General features: G+C 42.3%; 1 protein-coding gene across 5 annotated transcripts in view; it reads left to right on the top strand.

Moving 5' to 3' along the window:
* Nucleotides 1-16,913, top strand: part of LOC137274262 (C-Jun-amino-terminal kinase-interacting protein 4-like) — a 97,879-nt gene that overhangs the window by 13,631 nt on the left and 67,335 nt on the right. For 2 of the 5 annotated variants that reach the window (XM_067807367.1, XM_067807368.1), the window contains exons 10-16: nt 740-775; nt 2,902-2,946; nt 4,953-4,970; nt 5,628-5,685; nt 5,842-5,898; nt 6,449-6,593; nt 6,941-7,134. In XM_067807367.1, coding sequence (XP_067663468.1) covers nt 740-775; nt 2,902-2,946; nt 4,953-4,970; nt 5,628-5,685; nt 5,842-5,898; nt 6,449-6,593; nt 6,941-7,134 — 553 coding nt within the window. Of the gene's footprint in view, nt 1-739; nt 776-2,901; nt 2,947-4,952; nt 4,971-5,627; nt 5,686-5,841; nt 5,899-6,448; nt 6,594-6,940; nt 7,135-16,717; nt 16,811-16,913 lie in introns of all 5 variants that reach the window. The other 3 variants (XM_067807364.1, XM_067807365.1, XM_067807366.1) reach the window with 3 other exon arrangements.

Consider the following 16,913-nt stretch of genomic DNA (forward strand, 5'->3'; position numbering starts at 1 on the left):
AGTGCTGTTACTGTGTCAGCCCATTGAAAGGTATGAGTGAGTATAGTTTTATGCCACACTCATCGATATTCCAGCTATATGACAACAATCAGTAAATAGTTAAGTCTGGATTAAGATTGTCCAGTGATTGACAGCATGAACATCAATCTATGAAGTTGGGGTACAATGTCCTTAAAGTATGGGACTGATCACCTTGGTACTAAAGGACCTCATGTGGAACCGGGCTGTGGTCATAATGTTATTGCTAAAGAACGTCTGATTAGGTTTTTAACCTTGAGTTTTTTCTTACAATTTATCTTTCACATTAGGTACTGATAGTTTTCTTTCCACACAGAAGATGTTTTCACTGTCTTGGGTCCAGTGTATTGGGTCTTGTTGAATAGGTGTTTCTATGAAATAAGTCATCTTCAGATGCTGTTTCAGTAGACATGTTGATAGTATTTGATGTTGGGCTGCCCCATGTGGGTAGCATGTCCCATGAATTCACTTGGACAATGAAAAAGATGTCAAGATATAAAGCATACCTAATAAAGCTGCATAGGGTGTTATACTGTTCTGTTTTGTTATTTTTTGTTTCATGTTGGTATGCAGTCAGGTCAAAATTTATTTGGAAATAGTGATTTATTTTTCAAATGCATTGCTTATCAAGAGATCTGTAGCTAAGACTTTTTGTGCAAGAGGCTTTGCTAGTGATACTAACTTGTTTGATGGAATGTATTATGACATTGCCCAACAACAGGCCGCGAGGTGAACCCAGCTGAGTATGCCTCCTCCGGTGAGTCCCAGCATGCAGCAGTCATGTGGTCATGTGACCTTCAACTCTGTTCCTCATAGCTGTGTTATATTGCTTGTCTCATCATCATTGCCTGTTTCAGTCAACTAGCAGCCGCCATCTTTGATGTTTCTATTGTGTGTTCATTCAGTTTCTGCTGTGGGAGTGTCTCCCAAACCTTGTGACTTGACACTTAACATATGTCCAACACAAGTTTCTTATATCCTCGCTGAACAAGCTCTATGAGTCATTTGCTGATTTTAAAAACTAAGAATGAAAAAACATGCTTTAAGAATGTTAGATATCCTGGGTTGGGGCTGGCAATAATAAGAATTGGCCCCCACCTTGCAGAGAAGATACTGGAATTCATTAAACATGATGTATGACATACAGTATGGTGATTACAAAACCTGTGTTGGTATGTTATGTCATGTCCCTTCTCACCCCTCAAACCTCTTGATCTCTCTCATTGCTTGATCATTTCTTATGTTGCTCATTATACATCCATATTTTATTTTGTGACAAGTGTCTCCCGGGCTGTATTCAAATCACCACAAATAAACTATGTAGCGATTCATACCTTTGTTTCAAACCAGACTTGTAATTATATGTGTTATTCTGAGAGCTAGTGTGTTAAAAAAATTAAATATGTACACAATGATTTCATTTCAAGTGTCTACCAAATTTGCTGTACAGGTGCCATTTGAATAAGTGGAGGTCAACAAGGAGATATCACTATTTCATCCAGATTAGTGGATTTATAACATCTGTGTATCATCCAGTCAGTAGGCTTGAGTTCAGTTCTACCCCTGTTACATGTGAGAAGTTAACTTTATTACTAAGTCTTTCAAAGTGTTATTGCTTAACAATCATTGATGTGCCAAAGATGTTTCTTTTGTGGTTTAGCCAATTTAAATAATGAAAATATATGTTGAAAGTTAGTTCAGATTGTGGAGACTAAATGAGACAGTGGGTTATTTGAGTTCCTTGTATTTTAGTGTTTATAGGTATGGATCATATTCTAATTTAATAGATAAAATGCCAACAATTCTAGATGCCTTTAGGTCAGAATTGGAAGTTATTTTTCACATACAGTATTTCACAACAATGTGTTGTGACACATTTAAAACAAATCTGACAGATACATGGACAATGATAATCCTGTTTAAGCTTATTGTTCAGCATGATTCATAAATATATATTCCTTAGAAAAATACAAGTGTTTTATATCAGTGTAGGTAAAGAGCAAACTTTAATGTTTAACTTAGAAGACATTGATGGTTCAGTGTTAGTCTTGAAGATGTTTAAGAAAATATGTTTTCAATGAAAGTAATATATCTGGAAATAGTTAGCGTGATTAATGAGGTTTTTGTGTGGAATAAAAAAGGATTAAAAAAAGAACTGAGTGTTTTGTTTAAGACAAAATTGATGCAATCATCATGGTTACACATATTATCATCAAATTCACATCAATTTGTGTTCAGTCATTGTATTAAAAATTCACAAAATAATTTTCATCAAACATTTTGCTGAACTAACACTAATGAAATCAGATTGGTACTGACCTGATTGCATAATCAGACAAGTAACTGCCTTCTCTTCAAGAATGGTTTTCTCCATTTATTCAGAAGATGTCAATACTACCAGTTATCTGTAGGCTTAAATGTATTAACGAAGACACTAAATTATCTCAGATTTGATCCTGACATTTGCATGAGGTTAACTAAATATTATTCATCATGTATCCACCTATTATTTATTCATTTGTAATGATACCTATCAATCAAAATTTCATGAATTATGGTGAAGGGCCATGAGGGTTTTTTTCATGGTACATGAAAACATTTTGTTGCATTATTTTTTGGTAAAAGTATTGTTATTTGTGTTCATTAGTAAGTCTGTAAAATCGAGTCCTTAATTCAAATAAGATAGACATTTGAAACAGATATTGATCTGTTTAGGAAAATGCTAGATTGGAAAAACTGCAGAAAGGTTTCCGGAGACACCTGTCTATGCCTCTTACTCACCCAGTAGATGTGATTGAATTGCATTGATTCTGTTGATTGCATTGATTTAGTGGCATGTGTTGTGTCGCATGTGAATGTTGTTTGTTATACCTGTTGTTACAGATAGTGACGACGATGGAGATAAAGACAATGACAAAGACTCTGTCGGTATGAGAATAGTACACTCAATGTATCTGCTGGTCAGGGATAGAAATTTGTCAAATCTGGTTGCTAGCAGTAGCAGCCAGCGGAATCATATTGTTTGATACAGCTTGATCAACAGCAAGGAATCTTTTTATTAGAAATTCTAACAATACATTTATCAGATTATTTGTAGTTTTGTAGTAGGTTTCTCTTTGAATGGGTGAGTCATGTTTATGGGGTATAGGATTTTCAGGGGGGTTGGTGAGTAGTCTTTACATATTTTGTATCGGAGATGTGCAGGGATTGAGGAACGCAGAACATAGACCATGTGTTTAAATGGAATTTAAGTAAGTTCTGATTTAAAGTATATTCTGATTTTAAGTGTAGTCATTGACCAGACCATGAAAGGGATATAATATTCAAGTACATGTAATTTCAATCCCTGCCAGAGGTTGTTCCATCACTGTCCTTGTTGTGTTGGAGGTTTGTTGGGAACTGAAACAGCCGTAAAAAAAACACTATCCAATTCTTTTGCTTCCAGTCTTGCAAACCTCTTTACAACTAACATGTAATACTTGATAATGATTTGCTGTCCTGTGCCTTTTTAGGGTCAAGGTCTTTGTCAAATATATCGTTTTTTATGTTCTTTTGTAATTCCGTGTAAAGTACTTTGATCAACATGTTTGATGCAATCCAATCGGTAGAGCATTTGGCCAGGGTTTTTACAGCTTATTGCCCACATTTCATGATGAGCTTTAGAAAGGATCACAGCATCATCTCTAACGCTGACTTGGCAGGGGATGGAACACTGCTTCAGTCTCCTCTACACCCTGTTTTACAAAACTCTCAGAACTGAAGCTTCTTTGCATCTATTTTTTCTGATTTTTTTTTTTAATTCTGTGGCATTAATTTTTTGTGTAAATTTGTTCAAAAGCTAGAAGAACTAGTGAAATTATTTTTCAAAAGGATCAAAGATAGACATCTTATTGATGAATGTTTGGATTAATTTGGAATGTTTGAAAACTGTTATGGTTCAGTATTGATGTAAGTTCATTTGAATTGTATGAGTTGACTCATGAAGGAACAGTTATCAATGAAGCATCGGTATTGTGTATTCCGCTTGAAGCATCTGAGATTGTTAAGTCTGCAGCTATAGCCTAATCTGTGACTACTTTGACAGCATTAGATACAATGTTTAATATTTATTTTAAGGTGTGGTTCAACATCATCCTCTATATCTCTAGGGTGTAAGTTCCAATAAGTCACTGTACCCTGGATGCATCTATAGCTCAACCCGATGAATTTATTATTCTCCCTATCCAATCAGGTGTCTTCGCTGGGAAGTTGAGTGTGCCAGTCACAACTCACTTTCGCTTCTTTAATTATCTAACCAGTTAAATTTGGCATGACAAACCATGCAAAGGTTCCCAGAAAAGAGGTTTGAAAAAGTTCTTGCAAAATTTGTTTTTCAAAGTTTTAAACCTGTCTATTTGTCTGTTTCCCCCAAATCTGAACTGTACTGCAGACATCCGTTTTGAGTTGGGACCGCTATCTTTGTTGACACTGGCATTTTCAGCTGATGATTAGGCTTTGACTGTATTTTCATGAAGTAAATGCTCAAATTTTATAGAATGGATATTGGATTTTTACTTTGGATTGGGCCAAACCAAACAGTGGTTATCAAGAAGGTTGGACAAGAAAAGCTATGAACCTATTGCATGAAGCAAACAAGAATGCCAAATGTAGAATTGTTGTCATGGGTAACTAAATACAAAGGGTGTGAAGTGTGAAAACTTGGACCCAGGGAAGCATGCTTTTCTACTCACCTTGAAAAGGCCATGTCCTCACACCAATGCAAAAGTCACTGTGTGAGAACTATTGATGTTTATTTCAAAGTGATATTGTGACTTGCCTTTGAAGATGTTTCAAGTGGAAATAACTAATGAATGTAGTGTAGTTTGTGTGTTTTGAGCATGTTTAGAGTCAGTTACTAATCCAACCTTTTTCCTTTTACCTGCCTGGATCTACAGTCAGTGACAATTTCTTTGGTAAGCCATGTACTCTTGTATTGTCAATATTTCTTAGCATAGTTTGTTTGTTCAGTAACCCATGCTTGTCGTAAGAGACGACTAGTGGGATTGGGTGGTCAGACTCATTGACATGGTTGACACATTGTCAAATATCCCAGTTGTATTAGTCAATGGTCATGCTGTTAATCACTGGATTGCCTGGCCCGAGCTCAATCATTTACAGGCTGCTGACATGTGGTTTGCATATTACTGTGTACAGCAGTAAAGGACAAACCATCCAACAGCATAGATTGTTAATGTAAGGGAAATCATCTGTAAAATAAATTCTACAGAACTGTTATTATGAAAATGGTAGATTTTATATGAGTAGATTTGGTGGGGGATATCCTTATGCATTTGCTGATCTTGCTGAAAGCCCAGGTTCAATTTCCCACATGGGTACAGTGTGTGAAACCCATTTCTGAAGTACCCCACCATGGCATGATGTTGCTATAATATTGCTGAAAATGGTGCAAAACCAGCTCTCGCCCTCAAAATAATAAGCTTTTAATGGTACATATTGCAAATTGTATGAATTAAGGGTGTATCTCTACCATAATATTTACTTCATTATGATATTGTCTGTTGAAAAATATTTTTTAAACATACTAGTTAATGTTGTTTTTGCTTTTCCAGGAATGGGCAAGGAGCTTGAAAATTTAATTCTAGAAAATACAGAATTATTAGCTACCAAGTAAGTAATCATTTGGGGAATGTTGGCTTGATTAAAGTTTTTTAGAGATAATATCAACAACTCCATAAAAAGATGATTCAATTATGATTAACCATTTTAACAAATTGTTGCTTTTTGCTTGATTGACGTTCAAATGTAATGGCACTTGTGTTTCAGAAATGCCTTGAACATAGTGAAGGATGATCTCATTGCCAAGGTGGATGAGCTCTCAAGGTAATGATAGTGATAGGGAATGTAGGAGTTGCTTCCCTTATCTGCAGGGTGCCAGTGATCAACGGTTCCAATTTCCACCATGTGATGATCCTTAGTCTTTCAGCACAAAGTTGATGTCATGGATGACATTGTTGAGGGATGTTGCTGTCGATCAGCTATTGTGCTGTGTTATAGGTGAAATAACTCAAATACAGCAAAGATATTTGGGTTCTTGTAGCTGTTTTAGCACTTACTAAGTAATATCTCGATGTAAAATTTCCAACATGATTTGTTACGGTGATATTGCACAATGGATATAGCATAACATTCTGTCACTGACATGTTTTTTAAAGCTATCAAATGAATAATTCTTTATTTCATTTATCCCACAAAATATAAGATGTTCAATTGTTAAGACACCTGTAGTCCCAGGAAGTAATACCTAGAGTTCAAAATTGCTTCCAATGTGTCCCAGTCATCATAATTAGTTTATATACATTATAATTTGTTTTGTTACTTTTTGTTGTATTTTTACCTTTACATTCTCTGATTGAGCTGTGTGTTTGTATAGTGAGCAGGAGATTCTCCGGGAGGAGATCACCTCCCTGCAGACTGTGAAGGGCCGTCTACAACTTCGCATCACTCAGCTGGAGGAAGAACTGAAGAAGACAAAGGAAGAAATGCAGAAGAAACAGCAGCCTACAGGAGACGAGGAGGTAATGAGCTACAGTGGAAGTCAGAGGGGTTGACTGTAACACTTTAATTGATTCACCCCATGAAAAGCATGCTGTGAAACCTTTTTAATTTCTCTGACTTCTATCGTTTTGGGTCTCACAGGAATAAGAAGGGGCTGCTTCTGTTGTTACAGAGGTGGTGGGGTAGCTTATCGGTTAAAACGTTTGCATGTCATGCAGAGGACCAGGGTTTGATTCCCTCTTGAGTACAATGTGTGAAGCCAATTTCTTTTGTCCCCTCCGTGATATTGCTGGAATATTACTAACCTCACTCACTGTGTTGTTGCAAGAATTGAATGAGTCTCAAAAACTGTGTCTGTTCCTTGCAGGATGATGTGCCAATGGCCCAGCGGAAGAGGTTCACACGTGTTGAGATGGCACGTGTGTTGATGGAGCGGAATCAGTACAAAGAGAGGCTAATGGAGCTTCAGGAGGCTGTCAGATGGACGGAGATGATCCGAGCCTCACGTGAACATCCAGAATCAGGTCTTCAACCAAAGAAAAGGTCTTCTATATGGAACTTGTGAGTATTTCTGTAATGCAGTGTAATAACCCTTTCTGTCTCTTTCAGTGTTTGGAAATCTTGGATAAGCTAACAAACCTATCAAGCAGTTGGAAAGAGGTCAAATATTATAAACCTTATAAATTGTTCCTGAGAATTAAGCTTTTCAATCAGTTTGTTTCCATGTAACACATCCCATAGGGTTTAGAGTTTTCAAATACAAAAATATTCAGTGACATGGAGACTTTAGCATATCATGAAAGTCTTTTCAAGGTGATAAGCAACTGAACTGGAATGGTCTGATGAATGGATCTGAATGTAATCATCCTGAAGTATAGACCATCTGAAGACGAGATACTGAAGGATCATAAGGATATTTCAGGACATGCCTCTTACAAAGTAGTCTCTCTACCAGCTTCATAATGCTCTTTCTTGCATGAAGCTGTCTCGTCAGTGTGCTTATTGTTAGCAACATGGATGCGGTTAAGGGCAAAAATGATGTTTTTTGTATGATTTAGTGTCTCGCAAACATGAATTCCATTGTCAGTGTAGGCATTCTTCCTTCTTCTTTCCAAGCTTTTCCAAGTTCTATGACGGCTGAAGGTTGCATATCAGCGGACTAGTGTGGAACACTGGTGCTATGTTGATGAATGCCGTGCTTGGGCGGCTGCAGCTCGCATGACCAAACAGTGATTAGTCTTGTTACATCATATTATGGAGTTAGTTGGCTCTGTTTGGTATGTCACGGGCCTTGTTCTGTTCTTGGCCTTGTCGTACTGTATAAGGCCATGTCATACTGTTTTAGACCTTGTCTTTCTTAACAGTTGTCAGACAGTAGTTGCGTGTCAAATAGCTAGGTTGCTTTCCCTTCTGTGTATATATACTCCCTGTCATTAACAAGCTTTGTGGAAAAGTGTTTCTTTCCATAAATACAAATCTGGAACTTAAAATTTTTAACTTACCTTACCATAGGTCTTATGCATATTACCTCAAGCTTCGCTAGTAGAGATCAGACAGACGTTGATTCGCCATTCCCTGAATGGCTACCTCGTATAATCTACGGATGTAGTCACGGAAGTGACGTGATCTCCCTACTCGCGGGAAAGCGAGCCATCCCAAAATTCACTTTTACTTCTAGCGTTCGTCTGATCAGACGTGTTTGTTTCGCTCGGAGTTTTCTATTGTGTTGAATAAAGTTGTCGTTCAACAGGTAGGTATGTCTTGTTTCCCTAGGTGTGTGGTTAGTTAAATTGAATTTAACTTCACTTACCTTGCTACCTCGTGTTGTAAATGTTTCTTTCTTTTTCTCACTTCGATGTGGGTTTTCCTGCGTTGTTTGTGAGGTGTCATGGCGGCCTTGGAGGTTCTTTATTCCGTCAGGAATACTTCCTCCATCTGTTCTGCTATTTTGTATGGTATTTCCTCCCGATTTTTGCCGTTTTCATGTGTTTTTTTTGTCCCACGTGGCATGTTTCACAGGTAGCCATGTTGGTTGCTAGCCGTCGCTGTCGCGAGCTTACAGGCGTACCCACTTTAGGTTGGGGGTGCGCTTTTGCTGCATTTTTTATGTAGGGGTGTTTTTCGTTTCTACCTCTAGCGTTATTGTTTTATTTCACGCTTCGGGTATGTTTTTATCTGTTGCAGTTAACTGTGTATGACTCGGCAGTTTTGTACTGTCTGCAAGGGGCAGAAGTCAGCCAAGGATCCCCACCCCTGGTGCCCGGATTGTGCATCGCAGACCTGTTCCCTTGTCAGCCGCTGTCAGCATTGTACTAGTCTTTCTGTGGCGGATTTCAAGACCTTTTTAGCTGTCCGTAGAAAGAGGTTTACTCAGCGGAAGAGGAGAATGTCTTCCCCAGCTTCTTCTTTAGGTTCTTTACAGGACGACCCGGAGCTGCCTACCTTTACAGCACCAACGCCGACGTCTGGTTTGGAGCGCTCATCTACGACGCCGGTTCGATCGTCTCCGGAGCCACTTCGCTCGGACGCCTTTGTTGACTTATCCCGTCCGGACGCCTTAGCGCACCCAGAAGTTCAGAGGCTATTACGGTCTCTCCTGACGCCCAGCACTTCTACTAGAGAGCCAGCGCCGACCTCAGCTACTGTGCCAGCGCCCATGTCAGCGCCTGCCTTGATTCCCGAACTAATTTCAACGTCAACGCCTACGCCTATGCCAGCACCGACACCTACGTCAGCGCCTATGCTCACGTCAGCGTCTACAGCCTTGATGGGGACACCTTCACTGGTTCCAATACCAGCACCTATACCTACGCCAGCGCTTGTTCAGACGCCGGCTCCTGTGCCTCCGCCAGCGCCTTACCGGATCCCCAGGATCTCTCACACGCTATCTAGAGAAGAGGTGCTACAACGTCAGCTAGACGAGGAGCGCGCTCGGCGCTTAGAAGCTGAGCGCTCGAGACGCAGATCATGGTCCAGATCTCCAAGGAATCGGCGCTCCCGTTCTCCTCACCGTAGTTGGCGCCGGCGCTCGCGCTCATGCTCACGCTCTCCTAGACGACGGCGCTTCCGTTCGCGATCCAGATCTCCTCGGCGCTCTTCCAGAACCCGGCGTTCACGTTCACCAGAGGCCTCGCGAGTTTCACTGAAGGATTCTTCTACTCGGACGCCTTCTACCTCTTCCACCCAGCGGCGGGAATCGACTTCAGTCTCTTGGGAAGATTTGGAGGAGCAACACTTCTGCCCTGACTATGAAGAAGAGGCAGGTGTAGGCGAGGATGATGGCACCTATCTACCACTATCGGCAGTGTTTGAGTGGATTGCTGACAGGCTACCTGACTGTCCTTCTCCGTCAGTCGATCCTAATAATCCGGCGTCCATCCGTTTGTCCCCGGAACTACTAATTCCACCTCATCCTATGGTGGCGGAGGCAGTGTCTCTCCTGGACGAGGATTTTGCCAAGCTGTCTCTGAATCCTACGATCAAGGCGTCTAAGTCAAGGAAGTCGGATTACAAGATCCACAGCCTAGACTTCACAAATAATGGTGCAGCCCAGGACGACTCACTCAAGCGCTTGTCAAGTTCTTCACTCTCAGCTTATAAAGTGCAGGACTCCAAATTAGCAGCTATTGACACGGAACTCAAGCGTATGCTTAAACCCATTTCGGCGTTAGCCTCAGCTACTTCAGCGGCTGCAGCAGACCTATCAGAAGACAACGCCTCCAGGGTGGATCATCTCACGACGATCTTCCAGTGGCAGGGCAAAGTTCTTCATGACTTACTCGGTCACTTACGTGCAGCGTTGGCTATGACAACTTCGGTTCGCCGTTCCGGCTTCCTGGATACATGTAATTGGCAGGAGGAATTTAAGCGCCAATTACTTCGGGCTCCCTTCACTTCCAAGTTTCTGTTCGCCGACAAGATTCCAGATATTTACAAGTCGCACGCGGAATTAACGAACACTGAAGTCGCGCTGTCTACCTTTGAGGCGCTTGGTTCTGCCTTTCGTGGCAGAGCCAGTGGAAGTGGAAAGAAGCGCTATATTCCCAGGAGGGAATCCATCCGCTCCTCCTTTGGGAGGGGACGGGGCCGCACCAAGGATAATGACACTCAGCGGAAGCCCCAGGAGCGCAGCCGGGACACCCCCTCGATGCCAGGGCGAGGCAGAGGCAAGCGCCCCTACTCTGGTCGCTGAAGCTGTGGATGTCTCCGACTGGGACCTCCCACCCCCAGTCGTACCTGTCCATCCGACTCCAGTAGGTGGGAGACTAGGGATCTTCTGGCCCAACTGGTCATTCCTAGAGGATCCGTTTGTAAGCAAGATTCTGAAGTCCGGCTACAAACTACCATTGGTCGAGACTCCACCGCTGACATCTACTCCCCAGTCGCGGATATATCCTCAACACCAACTAGCTCTCCTAGAGTCCAATATCGACATTCTGTTATCCAAGAGAGCCATAGAGACAGTGCTGGAACCCCACCGCTCCCCGGGGTTCTACTCACCCATCTTCCTGGTGCCAAAGAAAGATTCCGACAAGATGCGCATGATTCACAACATGGCGGTCTTCAACAGACAGTATCTGGCCGACCCTCCTCATTTCCGAATGACGTCCCTAGAGCAGATTCGAGCCAAATTGTCTCCCGGGGCTTGGCTAGCCAGTCTGGACCTACAGGACGCTTACCTACATGTTCCCATACATCCGCGTCACAGGAAGTACCTGAGGTTCGTCTTCAACGGAATACATTACCAGTGGAGGGTGCTTCCGTTTGGCATTTCTACGGCCCCGTGGCTTTTCACACGCATCACGCTTCCGGTTACCAGGTTTCTTCATCTAAGGGGAGTGGACTTCGATCCATACATAGACGACTGCCTTCTCAACCACGGCAGTCCTCTACTGCTACGCAAACACTTGGACTTCTCCACCCGCCTGCTGCATCAACTGGGTTGGATGGTCAACACCAACAAGTCACATCTGGAACCAACTCAAGAACTGACCTTCATCGGGGGATTATTTTTAACAAAAGACAATCTTGTCAGGGTCCCTCCAGATCGATGGCTAAAGATTCTGGCGTTTGCGGATCGAGGTCTCTCTCAACCCATGACCCTCAGAGAGTGGCAGTCTCTGTTGGGTCTTTTGACATCGGCGCAGGATCTTACTCTCAGAGGGCGCCTTATGCTACGGCCCTTACAGAGGTTTCTGTCACCATTCATCCAGATGAACGACCTCAAGTCACGGGTTCTTCTACCTCCACATCTACATCAGTATCTCCGGTGGTGGATGGTAGAATCGAATGTCTGCGTCGGCGTCTGTTTGGAAGACTCCAGTCACGACCACGAGTTGTTCGTGGATGCGTCTCTACTAGGGTGGGGCGCCCATCTGGCGGGCCGAACGACCTCAGGGCTGTGGTCCGACGCCGAAAGGTTGTGGCACATCAACAACCTGGAATTGCAAGCCGTCATTCTAGCAGTTCGCCGCTGGCTACCGATTTTGTCCAACACCAAGCTCCTGGTGGTGTCGGACAACTCCACAGTCGTCTGGGTTATCCGGAATCAGGGCACGACCAGGTCCAAGCAACTTCTAGACCAGATGTTCGTGTTAGCAGATCTGCTAGACAGCAACAGGATCACAATCAGGGTTCGACACATACCCGGCTGCAAGAACATTCTGGCAGACGCGTTGTCGCGCCCAGGCAGACCTTCACCGACGGAATGGATGCTTCATCCAGACGTGTTTCGTCAGATTTGCCTTCGCCACGGGAGACCCTTGGTGGACCTCTTCGCCACCAGCTTCAACCATCAGCTACCAACTTACGTGTCTCCCGTACCGGATCCACAGGCTTGGGCAGTCGACGCTCTATCTCTGTCGTGGGAGGGTCTAGACGCGTACGCTTTTCCACCACCCGTTCTTCTCCCAGAAGTGATTGGCAAGATCAAGCAGACACAGAACCTGAGACTGCTTTTGGTCGCGCCCTGGTGGCCAGCCAGACCGTGGTTCCCCGATCTGCGACGCCTCGTCAGCGGAGATCCGGTTCAGCTTCCAGATTGGCCACACCTCCTTCGTCATCCGCACAGCCAACAACTCCATCCAGATCCGCTGAGATTCCATCTGCACGGCTGGACCATTTACAGAAGGCATTAAGGGCGAAAGGCTATTCCTTGCATGTGGCGAATGCCATAACCCGAGCTCATCGGACATCCACCAGATCCCTCTATGATGACAAGTGGCGCTCATTTGAAAGCTTTTGTGCTCAGAGATCACAGGATCCCATGACAGCTTCCCCACAGTTCGTGGCGAATTTTTTGATGTTTCTACGTAATTCCAAGCATCTCAAAGGGAGTACGTTGGGTACCTACTTGTCAGCGTTGAACTCCGTCTTGGCGGTCAAGACGGATCGTCAGATTTCTAAAGTTCCAGAACTGGTTGCCCTGCTGAAGGCGTTCAAGTTGGAGGACCAGAAGGTCAAGTTCCGCCCTCCAGCTTGGGATCTGAATGTTGTTTTGCAACACTTGAGAGGCTCCCCATATGAGCCCCTAGAGGATGCTTCCTTCGAGCTGTTGTCCAGGAAGACGGTCTTCTTACTTGCCCTAGCTACGGCAGCTAGAGTTAGTGAGATTCATGCCCTGGATGTCACACAAGTGCGTTTTGAACAAGCTAGGCATGGTCGAGTCCACTTGGGATTGCTGTGGGACTTCATTGCCAAGAATCAGCTTCCCGGGCAACCAGATAGACGGTTCTCCATCCCGCCTTTATCGACCATCCTCGGACGACATGATACGGAGGAGGAGTTCCTGTGTCCAGTCAGGGCCCTTAGATATTACATCCAGAGGTCTGCCTTGAAGAGACATTCCCGAAAGAGACTGTTTATCCCTTTTTCTTCATCGTGCAAGGGGGAAGTTAATAGAAACACTATTGCTCTGTGGCTTCGTGCGACTATCCTGGCGGCGTACGATGCCAAGAAACTCCCCCATCCGACGGCGAACAACCCCCATGAAATTAGAGCCCTGGCGTCCACTATGGCCCTCCACAGGAACTGTACGGTGCCACGGATTATGGAGGGTTGTTTTTGGAAGTCGTCCACCGTTTTTGCCTCACACTACCTGAGGGACTTGGCTGTCGAGGACATGGAGGGGCTTCAGTCTTTTGGCCCGTTGGTGGTTGCACAGCAACTTACCCAGCCTTCCGCCCATTAGGTAATTGTGTTGTTCTTACCTTTGGTCTTAAGATTAACCTCACCCTCTGGGTGCGTCGGTTTCTCTTTGGAGTTCCCTTGGGTTATCCTTTGTCCTGTTTCCAGGTTTGCCCTGTGACGTTGGCATTGGTTTCCCGGGTCTCCTGTGCATGTGCTTGGTCTGCTGAAGATGTGAAGGTCCTCCGGAGTCCACACCACCGTCCTCTCTGTCGAAGCCATATGCATAAGACCTATGGTAAGGTAAGTTAAAAATTTATTAAAATCTAAATATTTTAGATATTTAAATACTTACCTTACCATAGGGCGGTGACTCCCTCCCAACGCTGGATGCTCCTCCCCACTTTGGACTCATCGGACCTTTCTTTCCTGCTGCCAGTAAAAGTGAATTTTGGGATGGCTCGCTTTCCCGCGAGTAGGGAGATCACGTCACTTCCGTGACTACATCCGTAGATTATACGAGGTAGCCATTCAGGGAATGGCGAATCAACGTCTGTCTGATCTCTACTAGCGAAGCTTGAGGTAATATGCATAAGACCTATGGTAAGGTAAGTATTTAAATATCTAAAATATTTAGATTTTAATAATTTAAATAGCCCTATATAATTCTCAATATTCAGGAATAACATTAACTCACCATTACTGCCTCTAAATGTCTATAATATCATGTTATCCCTTATATGGTCAGTCCGTGGCATAAGTTGTGAGCGCAAAGTCAAAAATTCTTTTTTTGTAATAAATGCAGCTTACAGTAACAGTATTAACATCCTGATGGGTTTGAATATCCTAAAATGACCTGAAACATTTATCCTAAGTGTAAGATTTATTTTCAGTGTTTGACATGAAACGATTACAAATCTCTGATGTCAAAAGTGAAAAATTGAATTGTATGCAAGAAAACCCAGACATTTATCTCATCGTCTGTGGTCAGTTTTTGTCATCTGTGAAACAAATGCAAGATCAATTCAAGCAGAGTATCGAATAAACGTTTCTTGGTTAAATCGTTTATTGACTTTGCATGTTAATTTTATTGTAGCTGTTAGTATTTTATATAGCAGAGTTCAAATGCAACTGTCTCTATATATATATTATCATCATCTAAGGGCACAATACTCAGGTGGATAATATGCTGGTATGTAGTTTCGTATCTATGCAAAAGATGTACTTCTATATCAGTGTAAATATGACAGTTCAACATTTTATCACAGAATGATAAGAATGAATTCTCAAGTATTTGTAGAACTTTTTTGAAGATTTTACAGTGCAAAAAATCAGAAATCATATGGAAAAGCATCTTCACGTATTTTATATACATAATAACATATGCTTGTGTTGTGAATTCTAAAAGACTTCAGTCAGATTTGATGTATTTTTGTACTTTTACTGAATCGTGTGAAGGATTGAAAAGTATGTGACTTGTGGGAATTTTTCTTGGCTTTTTTTTTCGGTCTAGATTTGTCTAGTTGAAAGTTTGAGCATGGTGTTCGGTAATTTGGTGGTGGTTTTTCTGGCATTCGACCTGTTGTGTGCCGTCCTGTCTTGCATCTTGTGGTCTATGTCATTGAAGACAGCTTAAATTATAGGAACTGTTCGTTGCAAAACTTGAAACATAAATATCGCTTTTGTTATAGGAATCAGGAAAATGGCTTGAAGGAAGCTATTGTAAGAATTACGTCTTTTGAAGCAGGGATGTCAGTTGGCACTAGTCTCTGAGCATGAGATAGTTTATCAGATGCTAAGCGTGAAGGTTACCTGAGGACAAGTATAATTTCAGGCTATTGCAATTTAGGTGTGTAAGTGTGAACAAGATTGCTTATCTACAGAGGCATGAGAATTCACACAGAACTAGTGATTTAGAATTTTCAATTTGTCTCCTGTACACCTCAGCCCATCCTCAGTACCTCCAAGGCTTGAATTTTAGTGAACCTATGGTAATATCTAGATCCATTCCTGTGGTTTCACAATCTCAAATTTCCCTTTGATTTTGAGGAACATTGTAGAAACAAAATCACACTTACAAAGGAAATAGGTGAGATAGTACATGCCATTGGCAGTTTGTCTTTTCCATTAACAATATATTTTTGAACATTGTTGGATATATCAGTCCGTTCATCAGTGTTGAATTTCTGGTATTCAGTCACAATCAATAAGACATGGTACAACCATGTAAATAGAAAAATGGTCAGGTACTTTGAGATCATGACAACCATTTGAGTGGATCCCAGGAAATATAAGCAAAGGAGGATCTACCTGGATAACCTTTCCTGTCATAAGAACATCCAGGTTAAGATAATGCCTGAAGCATTTCATAATTGATAGCGTAATTCCTTTAAGGATTGAGCTAACCCAAGTAATAGCTGATGGTTTTAGTTTTAACTATAACTTGGTGATGATCTACTTGTTTACTTGTGTCAGTTGTTTGTTTTCCCATTTTGTGTCTTGCCAGTCATTGCTTTGGTGATATTATCTGACATGCTGCTTTAAGCCTGCTACCACAGATTTTTGGCTGACATATTAATATAATCGTAACCATACACATATTATAATGGAATAGTGTGCTTTCCTGCCTAATTCTAACATTCACATTTCTACAAATTTTTATCTCTAAGAAATAAATGATTTGTTCTTTGATAATTCTCATCTAGATTATGGCCTGATAGTGGAAATTGCTGCTTAGATCTGATAGCTTTGTGGCCTGAAAAGTGCTTGGTACAGAATTTGGGAAAGGGTCATGGGGTCCACTTTGTAGCATTCTGATGACAGGACACTTAGAATTTATATTTTATGTTTGGATAATGATGAGGACCCCTTGACTTTCCTCCTTAAAGCACTGTTGGTATGTGATCATTGACTGTATGGTATTAGGTGTGCCGCATCCTGTGTCCATGTGGTATGGAGAAGTCCCTGGCATGACATCCCTGCGCGTAGGGACAGACATTGACTGTGTGTGCATGTTTAGTTTCAGCAGCATTGTCTCCTCATCCGAACCATCCACGCCATCATCCCCTGAAAAAAAGAGAAACAATGTCAAGACGAAAGAAGACTCACCGCGGTTAGTCCAACCAAGACTAATTGAGCCTCGTCCAATTCGTCCCCGTTTAACAACACCTAGGCCCCAACCAATAACACCCTTAATGGCACAGCCCCAGCTGCTG

Source organism: Haliotis asinina, chromosome 2 (genome assembly GCF_037392515.1).
Source record: "Haliotis asinina isolate JCU_RB_2024 chromosome 2, JCU_Hal_asi_v2, whole genome shotgun sequence".
Classification (NCBI taxonomy): Eukaryota; Metazoa; Mollusca; class Gastropoda; order Lepetellida; family Haliotidae; genus Haliotis; species Haliotis asinina.